This window comes from Heteronotia binoei, chromosome 5 (genome assembly GCF_032191835.1).
Source record: "Heteronotia binoei isolate CCM8104 ecotype False Entrance Well chromosome 5, APGP_CSIRO_Hbin_v1, whole genome shotgun sequence".
Classification (NCBI taxonomy): domain Eukaryota; kingdom Metazoa; phylum Chordata; class Lepidosauria; order Squamata; family Gekkonidae; genus Heteronotia; species Heteronotia binoei.
This window is the reverse complement of record NC_083227.1, coordinates 101,637,449-101,663,712: the sequence shown is the minus strand read 5'-3', so window position 1 is coordinate 101,663,712 and position 26,264 is coordinate 101,637,449. Positions and strand designations below refer to the sequence as shown.

Below are 26,264 nucleotides of genomic sequence, written 5' to 3'. Positions count from 1 at the left end.
TGTATCCTAGTGATTATACGAAAGAGACAAGACATTTAATGGCACATATTAATACTGCAGCTAGGATTTTGCTTGCTCTGCTCAGAAATGGAAGCTCCAAGAAGGACAGGTTTCTTACCTGTAACTGGTGATCTTCGAGTGGTCATCTGTGCAGTCACACATATGGGTATTCCGCAGGACTTACCCTGACCTCGGAGAGTTCAAAGCAATCTTGATCGTAGATCTGGCGCGCCTCCCCTTCGTCCCAGGGAGGAGCCACCTTGTGCGCATGCCTGGGAAGGGGAGGTGCTTAGCCACTCAGTTTCTTCCCGCCGCCGGACAGGTGGAAGAGTTCTTAAGCTAGATGAGTGTCCAGCAGCGGGGAAGGCTGGGTGGGTCTGTGTGACTGCACAGATGACCACTCGAAGATCACCAGTTACAGGTAAGAAACCTGTCCATCTTCTTCGTGGTCTCTGTGCATTCACACATATGGGTGATTAGCGAGCTATTTCCCTCGGAGGAGGGTGCTGGATCTGGAAGAATATGTGTAGTTAGATTGGAAACATAGTGGGAGCGGTACTCACCGGCAGTTAGTTGAAGATGGAGCGTAGCACAGCCTGTCCGAAGGACGAGTCACGCCGGGCACGAACGTCGAGAGCGTAGTGCGAGGCGAAGGTGGATGGAGAGGACCAGACCGCAGCGGCACAGATGTCCTCTATTGGAACGCCCCTCAGGAAAGCTGACGAGGTAGCGACGGCTCTGGTGGAGTGAGCTCGTATGTGCTGTGGGATTGGCTGTTTCGCCAATTGGTAGCAGAGTTCGATGGTGGCCACGAGCCACTTGGAGAGTCTCTGGGTAGATATCCTGCTGCCCTTGTTGCGGGTAGCGTAAGCGACAAAGAGTCTGGGATCCTTACGGAATTCCCGAGTCCTGTCTATGTAAAAGGCTAGAGCCCTCCGGGCGTCTAGGTTGTGTAGTGCTCTCTGGCCTGCGTCCGTAGGGTGTTGGAAGAAGGCCGGTATGGTGGAGGCTTTTCCAAGGTGGAAGGGAGAGATGACTTTTGGTAGGAAGGACGGGTCAGGGCGGAGGACCACTCTGTCGGCATAAAAGATGGTATATGGAGGGTCTGCCCTGAGTGCGCAGATGTCGCTGGCCCTCTTGCCCGAGGTGAGCGCTATGAGTAGTGCTGTCTTCCAAGAGAGTAGGTTCAAGGGAATAGAAGCCATTGGCTCGAAGGGTGGTCTCATGAGCTGGCTTAGGACGAGGGAAAGGCTCCATGTGGGTTGGAGTCGTCGGATTGGGGGGTGCAGGCGAATGATGCCTTTGAGGAAGGCCTTGGTGGCCTGGTGAGAAAAAACTGTCACGCCTTCGATGCGGGGGTGGAAGGCGGAGATGGCTGCGAGGTGTACCTTCAGGGAGGAGTAGGAGAGTCCTGATTTGGAGAGTGCTAGGGTGTAGGATAGAACTTGAGGGATGCTAGCACTTGTGGGGTTGAAGTTGTGTTGTGAGGCGTAGTGAACGAAGCGCTTCCACTTGAGTGAGTAGGATTTTCTGGTGGATGGCTTCCTGGAGTTCACTAAAACTTGGCGGACCTCAGGGGGGAAATCTAAAAATTGATCCTCCAGGCTGTCAGTTTGAGTGACGCTGGGTTGTGATGTAGGACCTTGCCGTGTTGTTGGGAGAGGAGGTCCTGCGCTTGCGGGAGTTGGAGGAATGTGTTGTTGGACAGGAGCAGCACAGTGGTAAACCAGGGTTGACGTGGCCACCATGGAGTTATTAGGATGCAGTTTGTGCGGTCCGTTTGTATTTTCTGTAGGACTCTGGTGATGAGTGGTATTGGAGGGAAGAGGTAGTGGAGTGTTCCCTTCCAGGATTGGAGGAAAGCGTCCCCCTTGGAAAGTTGAGATGGAGGCCCTCTCATGTAGAAACGGGTGCACTGGGCATTTGATGGTGCTGCAAATACATCTATGTTCGGGGTGCCGAAGATCCTGAAGATCTGTCTTATGTACTGGCGGTTGATGGACCACTCGTGGTTGTTGGTTGAGTGGCGGCTCAGGGCATCCGCCTGCTTGTTCTCGATTCCTGGTAGGTGAACTACCGTGAGGAACATGCCGTGGCTGGTGCTCCAATGCCATAGTGCTATGGCTTTCTTGCATAGTCTGACGGAGGCGGTGCCTCCCTGCCTGTTGATATAAAAAACCGTGGCAATATTGTCGGAGGCGACTTGTACATGACGGTTGTGTAGTGACGGGAGGAAGGATTTTAGGGCTTTGTGGACTGCGAGTAGCTCTAGGCAGTTGATGTGTAGGGAGCGCTCGTAGTCCGACCATTGGCCCTGCACCGTTAAGGGTCCCAAGTGGGCTCCCCATCCCCACTTGGAGGCGTCTGTGGTGACGGTCACTGACGGGGGTGTCTGTTTGAACGGCATGCCCGTGCGGAGGTGATGTTCCATCGTCCACCATCTGAGAGATGTAGTGATGTGGGATGGGAGAGTCAGTACTGTGGATTGGTGCTGCGTGTGGGGGCGGAAAGCCCTGACGAACCACATTTGCAGGGGTCGCATGTGTAACTTTGCGAAGCCTAGGACCGCGGTGGTCGCTGCCATCAGGCCCAGCATTCTCTGGAAGGTGAGTGCTGGTTGGGAGCGTTGGCCTATAATAGTGGTGGCTAGGGACTGAATGCTGCGTGCTCTGTCCAGTGGTAAGTACGCTTTTTGGGCGACTGTGGATATTTCCGCTCCTATGAATTGAATTGTCTGGGTAGGAGTTAGCTTGGACTTCGATAAGTTGACTTGGAGACCGAGAGTGGCCAGAAGAGAGAGGGTAGTGGAGACGTCCAGTTGGAGTTGTTCTTTTGAGTGGGCGACGATCAGCCAGTCGTCGATATACGGGTAGATAGATATCTTTTGCTGGCGTAGTGATGCGGCTACCACTGCCATGCACTTGGTGAAGACTCTCGGGGCTGTTGAGAGGCCGAATGGGAGGGAACGGAACTGAAAGTGCTGGTCCCCGATGGCGAACCTGAGGAATCTTCTGTGATGCTGATTGATAGTAATATGAAAGTAGGCATCCTGCAGGTCTATGGACGCCATCCAGGACCGTTCTGGAATGAGTGGTAGGATCGACTGGAGGGTGATCATACGGAATTTCTTGTAGGTGATGTGAAGGTTGAGTTTGCGGAGGTCGAGGATGGGGCGGAGTCCTCCGTCCTTCTTTGGTACTAGGAAGTAACGAGAGTAGAACCCGGTCCGATGGTACTGTGTTGGGACTGGTTCTATCGCGCCTTTGTCCAGCAAAGACGTGATCTCTGCCTGCAGAGGTGCGGAAGGTGGTGTGATGAGGAATCTGTGATGTTTCGGGGTGGAGTTGAATTCTATTAGATAGCCCCTTTGTATGATGGCGAGGACCCAGGAGTCCGACGTTATGGCCCTCCATGCTGGGTAGAATGGAATAAGTCGCGTGTCTGGGTGGTGGTCTGGCTGAAGGGGGGTGGCTGGACGTCTCAGGATGGGGTGGTCACAGTGGCGGTTTGGAGGTAGCTGTTTTCTTGGTTGTTTGCGAGCGTGGCCTGTGTTGGAAGGGCTGTTTGGATTGTGGAGGCTTCCGTCTCCATGGCTCCTGTTGCCTTGGGGATCTAGTACCCTTGTAGTAGCTTGGTTTCCAGTGTCTCTGTTTGCTGAGTTGAGGCTGGTATTGGGAGACCCCCAATCTCTTCGCCCTCTTTCTGCCATCATCTACAGACGTGAAGATGTCATCCGTAGTCGCGTTGAATAGGCCAAGCCCATCGAATGGTAGGTCCTCAACCTTGTATTTGATGTCGGGTTGGAGGGATGAAGATCTCAGCCACGCGTGTCTGCATAGGGCTATGGCTGAGGCGAGGGTTTTGGAGGAGCACTGCTCGGCGTGCCGTGCCGTGTTGATCTGCTGCTTACTCACCCTGGCCAGTTCTTGCAAGGCATGGGTTGCTGATTTCTGGGATGCCTCGGGTAGGGATGGAACTAGTGTGTTTAGGTAGTTAGTCAGGTTGTATGCATAGGCGGAAAAGCACGCCATGTAGTTGTGTATTTTAGATGTGGCCGTGGTGAGTGCGTATATCTTCCTCCCGATAGTGTCGAGCTTTTTGCCCTCCCTCTCGGGGGGCGCTGGGTGTCTAGTTTGCTTCGACTTCGAGGAAGAGTGTACTATGATCGAGTTCGGCGCCGGGTGGCTAAATAAGAACTTCGACTCCGGTGCGTGGATCTTGTAGAGGGCTTCGACTCGCTTGGAGGTTGGCGGTACCGATGCTGGTTTGTCCCACGCTTCTTTGAGTGTCTCGAGAAGGACGGGGAGCATAGGGAGAGAAGAGCTGGATGGGAGGTCTGCGTGTACGAGGTCATACACGACGTCCGAGACCCTGGGTGCGTCGGTATTGAGTTTTAGGTTCAGTGAATTTGCCATATTTGAGATGAGGTCCAGGTAGGATCTGGGGCCTTCTGATGGAGATAAATCCGCTGGCTTGGCTATGTCTGAAGCCGGGGATTGTAGATCTGAGGCGGAAGAATGGGTCGAGTCCGAGAGTTCTGCCTCGGATTCGTCATCGGTTCCGTGTTGGAGGTCAGGCTGGGGTTGCACGGGTGTAGGCTGTTTGGTGGGGATGGCCGAGGTGGATGCTGTCGGCGATCGTGGTTTCTGCTCGAGGTCGAGGTGAGCGTGTTCGTCACGGTACCGAGGAAGTGCCTGTTCGTCACGGTACCGAGGGAGTGCCTGTTCGTCACGGTACCGAGGGGGTGCCTCGTAGTCGTGGTGGTGTCGGCGCGGGGACACCTCGTGGTATCGGGTCCGGTCCGGTCTCTCGGTGAGGTCTCGGTACCGAGGGGAGTCACGGTAGGGGTGGACTCTCGGTTCCGAGTGGTATCTATCGAAGGAGGGAGATCTTCGGTGCCTTCTTCGGTACCGAGGGGACGGGGATCTGGACCTCGATGGGGAGTAGTAATGATATCTTTCTCTTCGATGACTGTGAGCCCGTTGGCGACTGCGAGATCTTGGAGTTGGAGGCCGTGGAATCGTTTTCGGAGTCGAGGGTTCTCTGAGTAGAGAGTGGGCTTGCAGTGGTTGGCGCTGCACGTCTTGGAAGGCTCTCGGGTCGAGTGTATGGCGTTGGCTTCGGACGGAAATGGGTGAGTCGACGTCGAGTATCTGGTCTGGTGGAGAGTTCGGTATCGACGGGGACTTGGAAGAGATACGCACGATCTCCAGCGGCGTGATGGACGGTGTCGAGGTGGACTTCAGTGGTGTCTTCGGGTTCGAACTAGGATTCGTGACCGGGTTCGGTGCCGTGGGCTTCGCCGTGCTCGAACTCGTGGCGGGGGTCGACCCCGTGGTTTGCGCCGGAGGGTCGGATGATCTGTGTCTCGTTTTCGGCTTTTTCGTCGTCTTGCTCGTCGGGTCCGCATGAGCGGAGTCGGAGCGGCGGCGCTTACTGGCCTCATCAGATTTTGCAGTGTGCTTACCGGACTTAGGCTTGCAGGGACCTTGAGCCACGGAAGCTGCCGGCTGCGCCATTCCCGTGAGAGGCGGGGAAGATGGTGGAGGTTGTTTTTGCGCCGCGTGGGACGTAGTTGGTCTGAGGGAGGTTTCCATAAGATGGCTCCTAAGCCTCGCGGCGCGGTTTTTGCGGGCCTGTTTTCCAAATTGGCTGCAGTGCTCGCAGGAGTCAGTGCGGTGGGACTCTCCAAGGCAGAAGAGGCACAGGGAGTGACCGTCTGACGATGGGATCTTTGCCGCGCAGCGAATGCAGCGTTTAAAAGTTATTTTGTCCCTTCCTTCCATCCGCCCGGGGGTGGGGGGGGGGGACGGGGAAAGATCGAAGTAGCAGTAAAGAGGTTTTTTTTTTTTTTTTTTAAATACGATAGGAGAAGACTGGGGAACGGTGTTTGTAGGATGAGAGATCGAAGGTTGAGAGAGGAGATTGCAATGAAGAAGTTGGAGAATCAACGAGGTAGGTGCGATCCGGTCGGCGGTAAGGAAGAAACTGAGTGGCTAAGCACCTCCCCTTCCCAGGCATGCGCACAAGGTGGCTCCTCCCTGGGACGAAGGGGAGGCGCGCCAGATCTACGATCAAGATTGCTTTGAACTCTCCGAGGTCAGGGTAAGTCCTGCGGAATACCCATATGTGTGAATGCACAGAGACCACGAAGAAGATCTACCCACGAAACAGGAACTGATCGGGAAAATATTGGAAGCAGCAGAGATGGACTATTTATTGCTACTGCTTGCTGGGAAATCCAAGGAAGAAGCAAGAGAATACTGGGAGAAGTTATATGTATGGCTAGACACTTAAATTGCTTTGGTGTGAACTGTGGTTAATAGTCTTCAATTTATATGATTGAAATACAAGCTAAATTGATAACCTAAATGGGAACTTACAATATAATTCTATATGACTACTGTGATGAGAGGCTAAGCGTGTATCAGTATGATGAAATTTTCTTTTATTTGAATTCTACAGCAACATGCAGAATGTACTCTATTTTTCTTTACAGATGTATTATTACTTTTCTATTTCCATTTCCCCCTTTCCCTCTTTTTTTCTTGAAAATAAAAATTTCATATTCAAATACTAACAGAGAAATGGTCAGAATGAGTAGTATATGTGCTAAGAGAATTTTAGAGAATAACTAAGGATTAAGATCTAAATTTCAATAGCAGTACCTAGGGCTTTTTTTGTAGCAGGAACTCCTTTGCATATTAGGTTACTGCCTGATGTAGACAATCCTCCAAGAGCTTACAGAGCTCTTCTTACAGGTCAACTGTAAGCTCTTGGAGGATTGGCTACATCAGGGGGGTGTAGCCTAATATGCAAAGGAGTTCCTGCTACAAAAAAAGCCCTGGCAGTACTTATCAACATGTGTGATCTAAAAGAGAATTTCAACTATGCCACCATATGGTATGACAAAAGATAGATATGTTTTCAACAGAATGTATGAGATACTGTGCTGAAAATGGACAGGTCAATAGTTAAAATTGAAAACAGACAAAATGATACACCATGCATAAAGTGAAGATGTACTATAGGTGTAAAGGCAACCTGTTTCTCATAGATTACCCTCAAACTAAAAAAATGACACCTATGTCAGACTAAAAGAATGGCACCTACAAAAGAACCCTAAAGTCTGATACAGTTTCCTTGCAGGCACACCTCAGGGCTTTCCTAGCTTTCTCCTTGAAGGAACCACTTCACAGAGGAGTTCTATGTGCTACAAACACTGCAGGTGGATGGCAATTCTTCCTTGTTCTGTGAACAGATGTGCTCCAGACAGTTTGCCTGGCTGAAAGGATCCTGGTGAAAATAGTTCCTTGCATGGAGAAAACTAGATGTCAAAGAGAAGGGTTCTAGTCTAGCCTTCTTCCCAACAGGTTAGATTTCTTGGGTGTAAGAATTTCAAACTGTTTTATTTGGTCTATTGTATGCCTTGAATTTTTAAGTGTAAATGTGTTATATGATTGGTCAAATGATTCTAATAAAGAATGTTGTAAGAATATATTCTTGATGGGGGGGGGGGGAAGACTCCACGATATGAGCCCTCCGCTGCAGTCTGAAATGCCAGTCCAGCCACAGGTTTATTATCTCATCTATCTTTAATGGGGAAGTAGGACCAAGAGCAACTGCTAAACTTTAAAAACTTTGGGCAGCACCACTTCTTTGTAAAGTAGTTACAAAATGGTTGGGTTTACTCTATAACCTTTTCTGAAGTCATTTCTGTAAAAAAACAAATCACTCATTGTTGTAACTGACACTTTGGTCCAGTTCTTTGTTTCATTGTCTGTGGTTTCACGTATTTCATACATCCGCAATAAATAAGCTTTGGCATACAATAGACCAAATAAAACAGTTTGAAATTCTTACACCCAAGAAATCTAGCCTGATGAGAAGGCTAGGCTAGAACACTCCTTGACATCTAGTTTTCTCCATGCATTGGATACAGAAGGTAGAGAAAGAAGTACTTTTCTCCCTTTCTCACAATACGAGAACTCGTGGACATTCAATGAAATTGCTGAGCAGTCAGGTTAAAACCCCAAAGGGTGAGCAGTCCTTTGTGGTGAGCACCCCTTTGGGGTGATTAACACATGGAATTCACTGTCACAGGAGGTGGCAGCGGCTACAAGCATAGTAAGCTTCAAGAGTGGATTGGATAAACATATGGAGCAGAGGTCTCTCAGTGGCTATTAGCCACAGCGTATTGTTGGAACTCTGCCTGGGGCAGTGATACTCTGTATTCTTGGTACTTGGGAGGGACAACAATGTGCGGGCTTTCTAGTGTCCTGGCCCCACTGATGGACCTCCTGATGGCACCTGGATTTTTGACCACTGTGTGACAGAGTGTTGGACTGGATGGGCCATTGGCCTGATCCAACATGGCTTCTCTTATGTACTAATGAATGAATACCAGTGTATGAACAAATTGAGTCTTTTTGCACTAGAGTGGCGTTTCCCAATGGCAGGGTTGCGACCTGGCACCGGGGCACTCAGGCCTCAATCCCAGGTCAAGAGGCCTCCTGCCAACGTCCCCCCCGTGGCATCGCGCCGGCCCCTGTGCCTCCCCCCCCCCAGGTCAATTTTGGGCTGTGTAAAGCCCTTCATCCCCCTCCCCTGCCAACCACCTCGTCAGTGGGGAAAAATGGCATGCTCTGAGCGCTGACTTGCCGCTCCGGCAGGCCAGCGACTTTTCCCGCCCCCACACTTCCATCCAGGAAGTGTGGGGGCGGAAACAGTCACGGCGCCCTTTTTGGACGCTGTACCTTCCATCTGCCGCCAGCCTGCCTGAGTGGTGGGTGAGTCAGTGCTCAGAGCATGCCGTTTTCCCCAACTGATGAGGTGGTCGGCGGGGGAGAGGGCCGGAGGGCTTTACACAGCCCAAAATTGACCTGGGCTGGGGAAGGGAGGGAGGAGGAGGCGTGGGGGCCGGTGTGATGCTGTGGGGGGGCGAACTTGGCCTGAGTTCCCCCTGGCCAGAGTCAGCTGTTTAAAAAGTTGCTCCCATTCTGTTTTTTTCCATTTTTCTTTTTTTTTCTTTTGTCCCTCCTTTCTTTTACTCCTTCCCTCCCTTTTTCTTCTGTCCTATTTCCTTTCTCTTTCTTTTTTCTTTCTCTATTTGTTTCCAACTCTCTTACCCTCCTTCCTTCCTTCCCTCTCTTTCATTCATTCATTCTATCAGTCTTTCCCCCTATTTGCTTTATTTTCCACTCCCCTTCCTCTCTCTCCTTCTCTCTATCAGTTTTTTCCCCAGTCTCCTTCCTTCCTTGCCATACTAATCTGAGTAGAGCAGGGTGGGAGGGTGGGGGTAGAAGCTTGAAATGCCCTGCTATTTCATGTTTCCCCAGCGCTGCCATTTCTTTCTTTCTTTCTTTCTTTCTTTCTTTCTTTCTTTCTTTCTTTCTTTCTTTCTTTCTTTCTCTCTCTCTCTCTTTCTTTCTCTCTCTCTTTCTGTCAGTCAGTCTTTTCCCCTGTCTTCCTCTCTCTCTCTCTTTATGTCAGTCTTTCCCCCTGTTTCCTTCCTTCCTTGCCATTGCTAATCTGAGTAGAGAGGGGGTGGGAGGCGAGGAAGAAGCTTGAAATGCTCTGCTATTTCATGTTTCCCCAGCGCTGCCATCTTTCTTTCTTTCCCAGCGGTGGCATATCTTTCTTTTTCCCTTTCTTTCTTTCCTTTTTTCCTTCCTTTAAGGGCGGGGAGAGAAGCTTGGAACGCCCTGCCATTTCATGTGTTCCCAGGCTGAGAGCATTTTATATTTTTAGTTTTCTGCTGTGTGATTCTTGTGCTTTTTCTTGATGTTTAATTTTTAAAATTGCATTGCAAAATCCCACTATTCTCTTACCTTTCCTAAACAAAATATTACAAGTTTTAGGCTTTTGTACATCATTTCCTGTCTCCCGGCTCCACCCCCAAAGTCTCCTGGCTCCACCCCCAAATTTTAGTGTGCCACGAAGGAGAAGTGTAAAAATAACAGGGTCACGAAGGGGGAAAGTTTGGGAAACCCTGCACTAGAGTCCTTAGCACACTGGACACATCACTCTTCCGCAATCATTTGGCAGCAGGATTAAAACTGAGTTCCCCATAGCACTTAATATAATACCATGTACTCCCACAACAATCCTTCTGTGTCCATCCCCATGAGCAAGTATGTATCCTCAAGCACAAGCCCCATTTGATTCAATCCACCTCACAGAAAATGTATTCTAGGAAAGCATTTTTCAGTAGGTATATACATTGGCTCCAGCTCCTCCTATTAGCTCACTAGTTATCTGTTTGCTGCATATAATCCAGCCACCCGTAAAAGCTTCTTTTTTTAAAAAAAAAATCATGGTGGGAGGAAACCAGGATTCTACCAACTGGTAAAAGTCAGTAGTTATAGTCTTTTCCCCCAGCTGAATGCTTCAATAGCACTTTGCCAGCACACACTAACAAGGCTGTAATTGAACTTAAAATCAGTTAAAAAACCCAGAAACCACACTGTAAAAAGTCAAGATACAAACCACTAGAATAATAATGGAGTAATCAAATTAAAAACAAAACAAAAACAACAAGACCAAAATCCTATTATACAGCAGAAACAATCATTAGGTGTTGAATGCTCACCAAGGGAAAACAGCTCTGGGAAGCAGCCTCAGCTCCACATTGCTTGAGATAGTCTGCCCAGTCAAAGTCTTGCCCAGGATAGCCTATGAATAAATGAGCACAATTTCACTCAAATTGTACCTAAGTATTATATATACAGGTCCTCTGGACATACTAACACTTTTTTTTCAAACCAGGTTTTAAGAAACCTACAACTACACAAAAGCCCTCTTCAAATGAAAAATGTAGGGTAAAAAGAATGTATGCAGAGGCGGGAATAGAAATGAGCATGCTGGTTCTGCCCCCACATGCATATAAACAGTATGTGCAGACGTTCAGTCCCTCTGCTTGGGAACACTGCTTTTTCAAATGTTCCCCATTATGGGGATAGAGTCTGTGTGCATGCACTTTATAGATGTGGGGATGCCAACGTCACATTCTAGTAAGCTTGCTGGGGGGGGGAGTGTAGACGACTGGGGAAGGCAATGGCAAACCACCCCATAAAGTCTGCCATGAAAACATTGTGAAAGCAACGTCACCCCAGACTCAGAAACGACTGGTGCTTTTAGAGGGGACTATTTTTACCTTTTTAGGGGTCAGACTACTTATTCCTGGTTCCACTCTACATACCCTGTAATTGGATAGGGCTATAATGATATTATCCTTACATATACACACTTGCTTATGTACTATGAGAAATATACAGATTAGCAATGTTATACACGTTTGTGTATAGTATGTGCAATCGGCCAAGTAAGGTAGTGTTTTTATTCTGTGGAATAGAGCATTTTCATGTATAGAGCAGACTATTTTAAAGAGATGAGCTGGTATGAGTAAGAAGGATTGCATGTGCATACCAGGTGGAGGGCTGAGATGTAAGCCATTCTTTAGACTCCACTGCACAGGAAAAATACCAGCACTGTTGACATGACAGATATAAGACTTTCTTGTGGTATGCTCTGGTCGCAAATCATCTATTTCTATCATGAAATATTTATCATCGAATACCTGCAAGGAAAAAAACAGAGACATGACAACATTTTTATATGAGAGCAAAATGAATTTGCTATAGTGGGGGGTTAGACCCAGCAACTCACAGAAACTAGGTTCTTTGGATCTCCCCACCGCCCCATCATAGCCCTTTCTGAAGGTTTGTTCTCAGGATCCCAGGAGCTGTACAGACAAGCAGGCAAATGAGGTTGAAGGCAGTGAAATTGCTGATGACGGAAGAGGCAGAAAACAATGTTGCACTTACGTGTAATGGTTGTTCATTGAGTACCTTCTGTGCAGGCACATGTGGGGACTGCACATGAGCAGGCCAGCCATAGAGATTTTTACAGCTAAAAGCCTGCAAAGGGGACAGCATGCCAGAGCGAAAGTACAGATGACCAAATTACAGCTCGATGTACCTCAGAGAAATGACATCAAGGAAGGCTGTAGAGGAAGCCCCAGCCTCAGTAGAATGTGCAAAACCTTCTAAGGGACATTGTACACCTGCTAAACTATAAACACTGTCTGATGGTTGAAACAATCCATCAGGACAATGACTGAGAGGAAGCCCTTTTCCCTCTATTAGGACCATCAAAACATCCAAACAGCATTGTATCTTTGTGGAATTCTTTAGTCCTTTTCACATAAAGCAATAAAGTCCTTCTAACATTCAATGAGCAGTTTGCAATGAGCAGTCATTATCTGAACTTGGTGTGAGGAAGAAAACTGGTAAAATATTCTCTTGGGATAAGTGGAACCTAGACATCACCACAGGAAGGAACCTAGACTGGGCTGAAGTATTACCCTCTCAGGGAAGATTTTCAAAAATGGGGGTTCCACCTGTAAGGCTGCCAGTTCACTGACCCTCCTGGCAGACGTGACTGCCACTACAAAACAGACTTTCAAAGAAAATAACTGAGTATGCTGTGATGGGCCTGAAAGGCTTGTGCATATATTGGGTTAAAACTAGTGTGAGAGACCACTGAGGAACTAAGGGATCCCTAGAGGGGCAAAGGTAACTTCAATAAATTAATATGACACTGTTTCTCATCCTCTGTCTACTTGTCTCATGTAGAAGAACCACTGCAATGAGCTCCTCAACCTATAATAATAATAATAATAATAATATTTCATTTTTATATCCCGCCCTCCCCGCCAGGCGGGCCCAGGGCGGCTAACAGACATGGGGATCCCATGATTCACATAAAACAACATAAACAGTTTTAAATATATCAGTCACAAATAAATTATTTAAAATAGTTAAAATATATAAAATGGTGCTAAAATACTGTATCATAATGTACGCAAGATGGCTAGATGTCCATTCGTTGGATTAATCAAGTTCTATCTCAAAAGCCAGCTGGAAAAGAAATGTTTTGCAAGCCCTGCGGAACTGGTTCAGGTCCCGCAGGGCTCGCACCATCTCAGGAAGGTCGTTCCACCAACGAGGGGCTATCACCGAGAAGGCCTGCTCCCTGGTAGCCTTCAACCTAGCTTCTCTTGGCCCAGGGATTGTTAGTAAGTTCTGAGAACCGGATCTCAGCGCTCTCTGGGGCACATATGGGGAGAGGCGGTCCTTTAGGTAGGCAGGTCCTCGGCCATATAGGGCTTTAAAGGTGATGACCAGCACCTTATAGCGAACACGGTAGACAACCGGCAGCCAATGCAGATCCCGCAGCCCAGGCCGCGCAGGTTCCCACCGTGGTAGTCCCTCCAGTAGCCTGGCCGCCGCGTTCTGGACTACCTGAAGTCTCCGTGTTCGGTATAGGGGCAGCCCCATGTAGAGGGCATTGCAGTAGTCCAATCTCGAAGTGACCGTTGCGTGGATCACAGTTGCTAGGTCGGTGCGCTCCAAGAAGGGAGCCAACTGCCTCGCCCTCTTAAGGTGAAAGAAGGCGGATCTAGCAGTGGCGGCTACCTGGGCCTCCATTGATAAAGAGGATTCCAGTAGCACTCCCAGGCTCTTGACTTTGCGCACTGGTACCAGTGGCGCACCGTCAAAGGCCGGTAAAGTGATCTCCCCTCCCGGTCCGCCGCGGCCCACGCAAAGGACCTCAGTCTTCGCCGGATTCAACTTCAGCCCGCTCAGCCTGAGCCAGTCAGCCACGGCTTGTAATGCCCGGTCCAAATTTGTAGGGACATCGCCAGCCCGGCCGTCCATCAATAGATAGAGCTGGGTGTCATCTGCGTATTGATGACAACCCAGCCCATACCTCCGTGCAATCTGGGCAAGGGGGCGCATAAAGATGTTAAACAACATCGGGGAGAGAACTGCCCCCTGAGGCACACCACAATGAAGTGGGTATCTCTGAGACAGCTCCCCCCCAATTGCCACCCTTTGTCCCCGACCATCAAGAAAGGAGGAGAGCCACTGTAAGGCTAGCCCCCGAATTCCTGCGTCGGCGAGGCGGCGGGTCAGCAGCTGATGGTCGACCATATCGAACGCAGCCGATAGGTCTAGCAACAGCAATACCGCCGAGCCGCCTCGATCCAGTTGTCGTCGGAGGTCATCCATGAGGGCGACCAGGACTGTTTCCGTCCCATGGCCCGGGCGGAAGCCGGACTGGCATGGGTCTAGGACGGAAGTGTCCTCCAGAAATTCCTGTAACTGCACCGCCACAGCCCTCTCGATAATTTTGCCCAAAAAGGGCAAGTTTGAGACCGGCCGGTAGTGTGCCAATTCGGCCGGGTCTGATGACGGTTTTTTCAGGAGAGGGCGGACCAATGCCTCTTTCAGGGGTGTTGGAAAAACGCCTTCTGAAAGGGATCGATTTATAATATCCCGTATAGGATATCTTAATTCCTCCTGGCAGGCCTTAATTAGCCAGGAGGGGCATGGGTCCAGATCACAAGTTTTGAGGTGAGGCATCTGTGGTAAGAACTACCTAGAGGTGAGGCATCTGTGGTAAGAACTACATCATATTCTGGAGCCCCAAAGGACATGCCCCTATATACATTATCAGAACACCATCAGACCAAAGACCAGATAACTTGCCTGGGAATACAAAACTGCTGACAGTGGGATTGTAACTCCATCCTATATACAGACAAAACCCAGAGTTGTAAGGGTCTCAAATACAGACTGGCAAGGGGCAGAATTTATGTGGTTGACAACATACAGCCCCCAAAATGAAGGATTTTTCAACTGACTGGAACTGGTTGGAACTGGTTGGCTCTAAACTGACCAGCAAAATGGAGAATGGCTTGTATTCTATCAGAGGGCAAAAAATCTTTACCTACTATAGAATCCAACTTAGCTCCTATAAAGTAGGCTCTTTGAGATAGAACTGTGGTTTTGCTCAATTAATCAACAATCTCAACCTTTGGCAAGTTTGCAAAACCAGAGAATAGTGTGTCATTAACTGGTCTTTGGTGTCAGCAACTACTAGCCAGCCATCCAGATAAGGAAAATATGGCAACCTTATAGCTGTAAATAAGCTACTACTGGGGCCATACATTTAGAAAATACCCCGCCATTGCCAGATCAAAGGGCAACACCATATATTGAAACACAAACACAGAAAACCTTAAGAATTTACAGTATTAAAAGTTTAAGCTGAATACAAAATCTGGAGTCTGCAAAGAAAGATTCAGGAGTCAAAATCTTCCTACACAAATAGAAATAATTAGTAATAATTAATTTAAAAATCCTCAATTTAAAAGCAATATTATCAAAGTAGATAATATCTAATTAGCAAAAAATAAAGAGTAGGCACTCTATATCAGAACCTTACAGAGACACACTAATGATTCTATGAACTCCATCTACACCAGATAACATACCTTTTCTTTTAAGAAATCAAGACAATTACAATAATTAACTGATGGAGCTGATCAGACTGAGGCCAGAGAAGGATTGCATTAAGTCTGTAGCTGATCAGAAGATGGAGAAGGAAAGTACAAGACAGAAGGTAGGATAGTGGTAACAGAACAAATCTCACCAATAGATATGCTTTTTAATGTCAAAACAATGACATGGCACCTTGGAAATAGTAAGACACAGCAAGGTAACACCAGATAAGATAAAGAGAATTTTAGTTAGGCAATGAAAAGGGGTTGACATTATTGATGACAGAAAAACAGGTTTCCTACCTGTAACTGATGATCTTCGAGTGGCCATCTGTGCATTCACACACATGGGATGAAGCGCCAGCGCCAATCCCCGATTAGTAACTCCAAAGTCCGGGATTTTTTGCAGCCTGACCCCAGTAGGCATGCACGACAGCCCCAGTGCGCATGCCCACCTGGTGGGCGCGAATATCCCACCAGTTCCTTCCTGCCGCCACCTATCAAGAGAACCATGACCGGCAACAGAGGGAAAAGGAGGGCAGGTAGTGTGAATGCACAGATGACCACTCGAAGATCATCAGTTACAGGAAGGAAACCTGTTTATCTTCTTCGTGGTCACTGTGCTTCATACTCATGGGAGATTAGCAAGCTAGGCTTACCTGGAGGAGGGAGCTGGCGGTTATGCAGAAGTAGCGGCTTGAAGGACCAGCGTACCCAGCTGTGATCTGCAACGCTTCCGGACATCCAGGGCATAATGTCGCATGAAGACATGAGGAAATGCCCAGGTTGCAGCCAAACAGATGTCTGCCAAGGAAACACCCTTCAGAAACACTGTGGACGTAGCCATAGCCCTAGTGGAATGCGCACGGAGTGGCTCTGGCAAGGGACGCTTAGCCAACAGGTAGCAGAGTTTAATGGCTTCCATGATCCACTTAGAAAGCCTCTGGGCAGAGATCTTGAAACCCAACCTAGGGGGCGCATAGGAGACAAATAGATTGGGATCCTTTCGAAACAGCTTGGTGCGATGCACAAAAAACAATAATGCCCTCTTAACATCCAGGGTGTGCAGACATCTTTCTTCTGCAGAAGGAGAAGGGTAAAATGTAGGCAGAAACACTTCCAAATTGAGGTGGAAACTAGACACCACTTTAGGGAGGAACAAGATGTCCGGGGCCAAGGATACCTCATTGTCCTGAAAAGAGATGTATGGAGCATCACACCGCAGAGCCACTAACTCACCGTAGTGACGGTCACTAAGAAGGCAGTGAGCAGGTAGCCAAGGGTTCAAAAGGCTGCCTCGAGAGCCGTTCCAGGACCAACGGCAGATCCCAAGCAGGAGGAGGAACGTTAGACAGCGTGTGAAGCCGTAGAAGACCCTTCAAAAAACGTTTTGTATGCTAGTGTGTGAAAACCAACGCACCATCCACAGGGTCGTGATGAGCCGAGATGGCAGCCAGATATACTCGAATCGAGGAATGATTAAGCCCAGCATCAACAAGAGTCAGTAAGAACTCAAACACAAGCTCAAGACCAGCAGTATATGCACTGATACCCTTGTCCCCCAGAAAGGACAGGAACTTAGAACACTTTCCCGCATAGGAGCAGCGAGTTGACAGCTTTCTACTGTTCAACATCACGTTTCACTCTGTCAGAGAATTCTAGAAGCTGACCTTCCAAGCCATCAGTTTGAGATGAGGGATGTCGTGGTGAAACAGGCGACCTCCTTGAGCCAAAAGAAGGTCCGGTTCCAACAGAAACTTGTGGTGACACCCCCCCCCCCCGCCATAGCTAGGAGAACAGGAAACCAGCTCTGTCTCGGCCACCACAGAGCAATTAGGCTGTACTCCGGATGCTCCTGGGCCAATTTGTGAAGCACTCTGGTGAGAAGGGGCAAGGGTGGAAACAGGTAGAGGAACTTGTTCGCCCATGGAAGTAGAAGACCGTCCCCTAGAGACGCTGGGTCCATCCCTCCTCTGGAACAGAATTGTTCACACCTATTTGCCTGGACCCTTTTAGTTGGAGATGCTGGGGATTGAACCTGGGACCTTCTGCTTACCAAGCAGATGCTCTACCACTGAGCCACCATCCCTACCGCAGGCAGAGTAGTTAGAAATTTTAATTCCAAGCGTGCCCGCAGAAAAAAAGCACGTGCCAAAAGTATTAATCCTCTTTCCCTCTTTATCTGGAGGTGAGGCATGGGTCTTCTTAGCCTTGGACAAGGACAATACCACCACAGAGTTGGGGCGTGGATGGTTAAAAAGAAACTCTGTGCCCTGTTCCTGGATTCGGTACATGTGATCCATACGTTTGGAAGAGATAGGGGTTGAGGCAGGCTTGGACCAAAGATCTTTAATGGCTTGCAAGATGACCTTAGTAATGGGAAGGGTTACAGCTGTCGAAGTGTCCTTCTGCATGTCAAAGACTGTGTCATCGATGACCGGTTGAGGCTGGACCACTGGCAGAGACAAGGAGTTTGCCATTCTTTTAATTAGCTCCCCATAGGACTTCAAATTCTCGGAAGAAGAGACTGGAAGATCCTCAGCTATCCTGGATTCTGGTGATGACCCTTCCTGCTGATGGTCCGATTTCTCCTCCTCATCGTCATCGGAGGACGATGGCGAGGAAGAGGAACTCTCCGCAGATGGTAAGCCTGAGGCATCTAAGGAAATCCTAGTCAAGGAGGTTTGCTCGACGTTAGGACCACTGGAATGTGCTGGCTTCCTGACCGACTTCGGGGTTGAAGTCGGCATCAATGAATTTCTGCAACCCAGTGGAGAATGTGCCGAGACTCTGGAGTGGTGCAAGGCCTCAGAACGCTGATCCCAGTCTGGGTTCTAAGGAGGGTACCAAGGATATGGTGAATGATAGGGATAGCCCCCAAATGGATAAGCCCACGGTCGTGGGTCCCAGTTGGGCAGAGGATGCGGACATCGAAAAGGGTCCGAAGTCTTCCCAAACCGCTCAGGCTGGAGCATCAAGGGCATCTTCGGTGTCAAACGGTCCCTCGGCTGCAAAACTTCTAAGTCCGATGCCGAACTAGGATCGTCGCCCTCCTTCGAGTCTGCTGACCGTTCTGTAGGGTCAACCTGGTCAGAGCTGGAAAGGGAGGTGTGCAGAACATCTGTCGGACTCGAAGGGCTCTTCGATCGAATCGGTGAAGCAAGGATTTTTTCCGGAGGCTCCCCCGAAACAATCGCCAGGTCCTTCGGTGGTGGAGAAGGGGTCTGATCTTGGAACCTCTTCTTCTCCTTCTTATGTTTCCTGGGCTCAGTGGAGCAAGAGTCCTGGACCCCTCTGGCCTTCTTGGCTGGGGTCGATGGTTCTGACTGGGATGCTGAGCCCGCACATTTGTGGAAGCGATCGGCTCCCTGGAGTAGTTGAGTCGGTTGGCTCTATAACGAGGCCGGAACCGATGTCGATGCCGGGATGGCCATCGAAGCGCTGGTCGATGCTGACGTCAATATCTGCGGTGCGAGAGCCAATTTTAACAGCGCCGCCGAAAGCCTTGCAGCTCGGTTTTTTCTCGTCTGCTTAGAAAATTTCGAGCAGTAATGACAGGATTCCACCCAGTGACCTTCCCCAAGGCACAGCAAACAAAGAGAATGTCCGTCTGGAGGAATTTTGCTCCTGCACTTAAGCACCGTTTGAAAAACCCCCAACACTTTTCCATAGATAAGGATGGTGGGAGAAGGGTGGTAGTGGAGGGAAAACCCCGAAAGAACTAACAGTCTCTCTCTCTCTTTTTTTCAATAACAGGAAACAAAGAACAAAGGAAAAAACAAAGAGAAACCCGGAGAAGGAAAAGGTAAGTAACTACCGACCAGAGTGATGATGAACTTGTCTATCCGACGTGGCGGTAAAGAAGGAACTGGCGGGATATTTGCGCCCACTGGGTGGGCATGCACACTGGGGCTGTCATGTATGCCTACCGGGGTCGGGCTGCGAAAAATCCTGGACTTTGGAGTTACCGATCAAGGATTGGCACTGGCACTTCATCCCATGAGTGTGAAGCACAGAGATCACGAAGAAGATCTGGCAGCTGCTGCAATGGCTTATTGCTGAGCCAACGACATAAAAAGTGTGCATTGTTTTCACACACACACTATCAGGATTACATCTACACAAAAGTTTTATTTTTAAAAAGATGTAGATATGTTTGGATATAATTTAAATTATGGTGAATGGTGCCCTCTTCTTTCTTGACAGTTTCTGAGACCCTGAAGCTTCTGCCTTCAAATAATCCCTTCTTTAAGTCTCAACATTTGTCCCATCTTCCTACAGCATTCATCCCAGGCCTAACTCACTTCCTCCATAGTTATCTTTGTTCATGCTCTTGTACAGAACTCCTCTGGAAGAGGGGGAAAAGAACTGAAAAGTCATCCTTTCCTCCTTCTCATCTACTGTATAACCAGGCTTAGCAAAACTACACTATTCCCTCAATCTGCATCAGTTCTAGGAATCCTCAGTGCCCCTTTTCTACCACTGATGACCGCTAAAGCCTACCTGAATGCTTTGTTCCTCTTACTCTTTGCTTAAAACTCTACCTCATTCTGCAATGATGAAACTGAAAATTGTATCCTCTACTATAATTTTCTGCTCCTCCAGCTCTCCTTCCTTCCTCTTCTAATCCTTTCTTCCCCTCCCATCTCAACTTGATGAGTTGAATACCACACTAACTTTATCCAGTATTTCCACAGGGAGAAGGTCTTCCTATGATTCTCTCTGCTTGCTGGGGTCCCCCAAAAACCTGTCTGGCCCTCTTTTTTACTCTCTACACTTTATCTCTAGGTAACTATCAAATGCCATGGCTTCCAGTTCAGCACATACAGTAATGATACCCAACTTCATCTCACTCTCTAACCCTTATCTTTCTCCTTTCATCTAGTCCCACAACACCAATTGCCTTTGTGATATTTTTCCTTGAACGTCTCATTACTATCTCAAACTCAGTGTGTTTCCTCCCTCCTTTCCCTCATATACTCTGCACTGACATCACCAACACACAAGTTGGAGAACAAACACTAAACTTCAGCAGAGATTTTTCTCTCTTTGGCTTCTTATATTCAGTCTCATGCAAGTTAACGTCAGTTCTTTATATCATTGCAAAAGTATGACCCTATGACCTCAGTGCAAATTTTAAAGCTTGCGCCAGCAATCTCTCATCTTGATTACTGTAACTTTGCCTTTGGTTATCCGCAGTCATGCACAAATCCCTACCCTCACTTTCTGTTCCCAGATGGACCACAACTCTTCCCTACTAGTACCTTTGTAACAGTAGCAGGTGAGATTATAAAAGGTGCTTCTGGATCAACAGCTTCTAACTTCATATTCACAGAAAATGAGTGAATGCCAACAACAGGTTTGTCCTAAAAATGACATGAAAATATTAATTAGTCCTCAGATTCACTAGAGGGTTGTCAATTGTCCTTTTAATAAAGAGTTAATGTGTGGAAATGGGCAAGTGGAACCTTTTCATGGCAGGGATATAAATAACACCACCCAGTAAATAACATCCAATTACGCTTCTATTAAAGGGACTTTTTTCCCTCTCCAGGCCAGCTGACAACCTCAATTACCTAAATGTATCCCTGTTTTCAGTTAAAGTTGTTCATAATTTTAAAAAGGGGACTCTCAGAACATTGACTGCTGGTACAACCACAAATACAGCCCCTTGGCATTTCACATTTCAATAAGAGATTGACTAGTTCACATGGGAATATTTAAACCAGAGGAGTCAAACTTGTTTGTTAGGAGGGCTGGATAAAGGTCACTTTGTTGGGCTGGGCCATGTGTACCATAAAATTTGACATGAGGTATCAGAGATATAAACTTTATATAGGAGATTTCAGATGCTGAATGGCAATAGCAGGTGAATGACAATAGCGGCCTTGATTGGATAGGTGTGATACACAGAGGAAGAGTAGGTATGGAGATACCAGTATCGGTAACGAGACAGAAAACCTAGGTCTCAGTTCAGTCCAGGAGGATTCAGTACAGGAGGATGTGAAGAATTACATTAGAAACCACAACACTTAAAAAACCAGTGGCAGAACATTTAACCTTCCAGGACATTGTTGACCTAAGAGTCGCAGTTCTCTTACAAAGGAATTTCAAAGTGAGATTAGAGAGACTGCTAAATTGCAGCTGATAATGAAGCTCAATGCATCCTCTGGAGCTGAATTGTGACCTAGGTTTCCTGTCTTATTACATCTGCTATTGTTGTTTGGCATCTGAAATCACTCCATTCTCCAAGATATAAGGACCATAAGAACATAAGAGAAGCCATGTTGGATCAGGCTAATGGCCTATCCAGTCCAACACTTTGTATCACACAGTGGCCAAAAATTTATACACACAAACACACACACGCACAGAGTGGCTAATAGCCATTGATGGACCTCTGCTCCATATTTTTATCTAACCCCCTCTTGAAGCTGGCTATGCTTGTAGCCGCCACCACCTCCTGTGGCAGTGAATTCCACATGTTAATCACCCTTTGGTGAAGTACCTCCTTTTATCCATTCTAACCCGACTGCTCAGCAATTTCATTGAATGCCCATGAGTTCTTATATTGTGAGAAAGGGAGAAAAGTACTTCTTTCTCTACCTTCTCCACCCCATGCATAATCTTGTAAACCTCTATCATGTCACCCCTCAGTCGACGTTTCTCCAAGCTAAAGAGCCCCAAGCATTTTAACCTTTCTTCATAGGGAAAGTGTTCCAAACCTGTAATCATTCTAGTTGCTGCTGCATCTGAAGAAGTGAACAGACTCATGAAAGTTCATGCCAGACACAAATTTTGTTAAGTGTTATTGGACTCTTGCTCCTTTCCATTAATAAAGCTTGCAAGCTGTACCGTTAGGTTTCTTTTGTTCTTCTTAATTTGTTTAAACTGGAGAGGGGGATCTCTCCAAATGAAACAATGTGCTGATTTCAGACTTGGAAAAATCCACTCAAGTGCTAGTGATGATAATGATACTGTTCAAAAAGTAAAAGGGGAGTGAAGAAAGGCAACCAGTGAGGTGGGAGGGGAGAGATGTGTTGAACTGGAATGTATTGAACCATAAATATATTTTTAAATAATTAGCCAACTACTTCCATTATTAAACAATGGAATCCAATGGAATTTGATTATTAAACAATGGAAGTCAATATAAGTGTTCTAATTCCTAATCAGGGTCCTTTTTAAAGAAAATAAATCCCAGATAGGCACAGAGAAATCTAACCTAAAAAAAAAGTTTTCAGAATAAGCCAAAATAATTTCCTTTTAATTCTCCTTTCCCCTTATCCCAAAATGCCCCTTCCTTTTAACACACATACACGTGTGTGTGAGTGTGAGAGGCAGACAGACATCAAGTCTCAAAGAAAACAACAGAGCACGGTGATCTCAATGTAAGCTGTGCTTGTCAGAAAAATCCATCTACACACCCTCCCTCCCTCTGAAGAAGTATAGGAAAGCATATACCTGAAATAAAATGTTGCTGGTCTTAAAGGAGTCACATGACTCAGACTTTGTTCTATCTTCTGGATGAAGCTCTTTCACACTTTTTGCTTCCCCCTCCCTTCCAGCCAAAGGAGGAGCCCTCAAACAATGGAGGGAAGGAAGGCTAAGCTTGGAAGGATATAAGCCCTGCAGGGGCTGGATCCATCCTGTGGGCTGTACGTTTGGCACCCCTGATTTAAACATGTAATTCTAAACAGAGTTACACTTTTATAAGCCCAATGATGTCAATGGATTTAAGTGTGTAACTGTTTAGGATTACACTGTCAGTTTACCCCAAATCTCTGACAGCATTTGCTCTCTTACTAAACAAGACATCACATTCTTGTTTCATCTCAACAGAACAGGACAGAACACAATGCTTTTTTAGAATCTAGAGCTTTCCCCTTTTTTTTTTGCATTTTTATTATGTGTGTGTGTGTATGTCTGCACCTAGAAGTCATGTTGACCTCTGGTGACTTTTTGGGGGAGGTGGCTGAATAAACCTGCCCCTGCCTCCTGGCTGGGTGTTTCAAGGACAGTCTCCCATCCAAGCAGTAACCACAATCAACCCAGCTTAGCTTCCAAGATTTGTTGAGATCAGGCTTGCTTGAACTATCCAGGTCAGGGCAGAGCTTTCCAGTCTTGAAGTACACATTAAAGGCAGCAGAAACCTGAAGAAATGCTTGTCTGCCTCCAGGAAAGCAAGCACCAGAACCTTTTCCCAACTGTACAAGCACCTTTGTTCTAGATGGGGAAACAGCATGCTGTTAACTATCTCCCTCTGCAAAGCTATTATTTGTCTTTTCCAGGGAAAACATAGCTAAGTGCACATTTTACTTCTGCCAGCAAATTACAATTTATGGTACTGGTAGTGGAGGTGTGCTTCGGGAAAAACAGCAGAGGAAAGGCTTTCCTACCAGAATACTGCAGACCTTCTCTGAAGTGCTGTAATTTTTGTAAAAGTCACTATTTTGTGACTGGCTCTACCTGTCCAGCTGCCATTTTGTGACTGGCAGCTTCTGTTTACCTTCAGAAGAATCAAGTCTGCCATCCCCTGGATTATATCAAGTCTAAATAAACTGCGGCAGGACATCCTCCTTTACTGTGTCCCAGATCTACTCATTTGACTCACCAAGAGTGCTCTCTGAATATAAAACACGCAGGCAAGTTAGCACACTAACAGTAAAATCCTAACTAAAACTACTCCTCCTAAGCACGCTGACTTCAATGGATCTACAAGGGTGTAACTCTGCTTACAATTGTATTGTATGGAAGAAAAGCATTCTTGGTGGTTATTATACCTCCTTAAGGGCAATGAATCTTCTGAAGTGTTGTTAAGACTATTATGTAGTCTCAAATTTGGCACGAGTAGGTGACAATATTAATGTTTTTCTGCCTCATTGATATTAAAATTACCATATAATCTAACAGTGAAGTTTGGTCTCCTCTGCAGTTATCTAAATCCACAGATTGGGGCCGCAAAGTAAAAGACAGAAGGTTATGCTAACTTGGGGGACTCCTCCCCCCAACTTTGCAGAAATATCTGGAAACATTTTTAAAAATAGACACCCCCCCCCCACCCAATGAGCTTTATTTGCACCAAGACTGTGAAACTGCAGGGATGGGAGCTGCTGGCTTCATTGCTGTTGAAGTTGGGAAGCTGCATGCAGGTTGTAGATGAGCTGCTGTTGTGGGGGGATAAGCTGCTGGGTGGGCAAACAAGAAGGCTGCCATCACAAGGGATCAAAGCTGCCAGCTGTGAGGCAGCAAGCCACTGATGCTGTATGTGAAGCAGAACTGATAGTCAGCTGGGAGAGCTCCCATCATTGCTGTCTGTGTGTGGGAGTTGTTGAGCGGGTGAGCAGGTAGTCGTGACAGCTGCTGCCATTGTTGTTGTGAGGGGAAGCAGGCAGGAGGTTGTAGGGTGAGGAAGCAGGCGAGCAACCAGGAGAACCACTGTTGCTGTGGGTGGGGGGAAGCTGCTGGTTGTCTGGAAGGGTGACGGGGTGGGGGAGGCAGAAAGAGAGAAAAAGTGACAAGTATGGGGGAGAAAGAGTTAGAAAAGATGGTGGGAAGGAAAAAGAATGAGAGACTGAGAGAAGTAGGGGGAGAGAGGAGGAAGCAAAGGGTGGGTGAATGGAAACCACACTCCCACAAGTTTCTTCTTGTTTAATATATATTTCAGATAGATACCTGCCCAGAGCCTTTGAGATTCAATGGGCTAAAACACTACTTAAAATGGACCTACATGACTTGTTCTCTGTTATTATTTTTTTGTACTTATTTAACTGTATAATTTGTTGTAAGAGCTCACTCCAAACAATCCATTTTACAGTACTCTATTGAGAGGTATCAGGTGTCATACCTTGAATAAATCAGTAGGCACCAAAGATTCTTCTTCTTCCTGTTTTACCTTTGCTAGAATCTCCTGCCATTCTGCCTCAGTCTTCAAGTGCCTAAAAGCTTTAATGAAAGAACAGGATGTTTGTGAGTAAAGGAAAAGGAAAGAAAAGGTCCCCTGTGCAAGCACCAGTCGTTTCCGACTCTGGGGTGACATTGCTTTCACAACGTTTTCATGGCAAACTTTTTACGGGGTGGTTTGCCATTGCCTTCCCCAGTCTTTTACGCTTTCCCCCCAGCAAGCTGGGTACTCATTTTACCGACCTCGGAAGGATGGAAGGCTGAGTCAACCTTGGGCCGGCTACCTGAATCCATCTTCCGCCGGAATCGAACTCAGGTTGTGAGGAGATCACAGTACTGCTGCTTTACCACTCTGCGCCACGGGGCCACTCTTTGTGAGTAAAGACAGCCCCCTCAATAATCAAACCTATCTTGCTGGTTATGTTAACATGGAAAACACAGCACTTATTGAAAAATAATTAATTACTCCACTCTTGGACCATAGCTAAATCAATGGCTGCAAACAGTTATCAAAGCTACACATTATTGTTATGCATACCAAGACATAAATGTGTGAATTTCCTCATAGTTAATTCTCACTAGTAACATTTTGGATGACTTTAAAACTGCGTGCATACTGTATTTTTCATTTTGCCAGATTTTTAAGATCAAGAAAAATTAAGAATTAAATTCAAGGTAATAGTTGCAGGAATCAGGTAAGGGTTAGAAGAAGCAACAACAAAAATTACTGTAAAGAGTCCTAAAGAAGGATCTCTAGTGCACTGTCTATGTAAAGTTGCAGATTCAGCCTTTAACATACAAACTCCAAGTGTTCTCAGAATGTGCCACTCTCTTCTAAGTTATTCAGGGGGAAAGAAAAGGATGAAGAATACCAACTTGTCTCCATTCTCACAGCAATGACATGAAGTGGGCACCATGAGTTAGCCTCACTTGCATTTCATTTGGTGTCCTAAACTTCATGATGCCAGCACAGTACATAACTTTTTGACTGGACCGGGGGGTCCTTGGGACC

General features: G+C 47.1%; 1 protein-coding gene across 1 annotated transcript in view; it reads right to left on the bottom strand.

Annotated features, from left to right (window-relative positions):
• Positions 1 to 26,264, bottom strand: part of SFMBT1 (Scm like with four mbt domains 1) — a 157,743-nt gene that overhangs the window by 20,868 nt on the left and 110,611 nt on the right. The window contains exons 7-10 of the mRNA XM_060239926.1: positions 25,197 to 25,294; positions 20,614 to 20,715; positions 11,428 to 11,578; positions 10,592 to 10,674 (exon numbers count right to left, since the gene is read on the bottom strand). Coding sequence (XP_060095909.1) covers positions 10,592 to 10,674; positions 11,428 to 11,578; positions 20,614 to 20,715; positions 25,197 to 25,294 — 434 coding nt within the window. The remainder of the gene's footprint in view (positions 1 to 10,591; positions 10,675 to 11,427; positions 11,579 to 20,613; positions 20,716 to 25,196; positions 25,295 to 26,264) is intronic.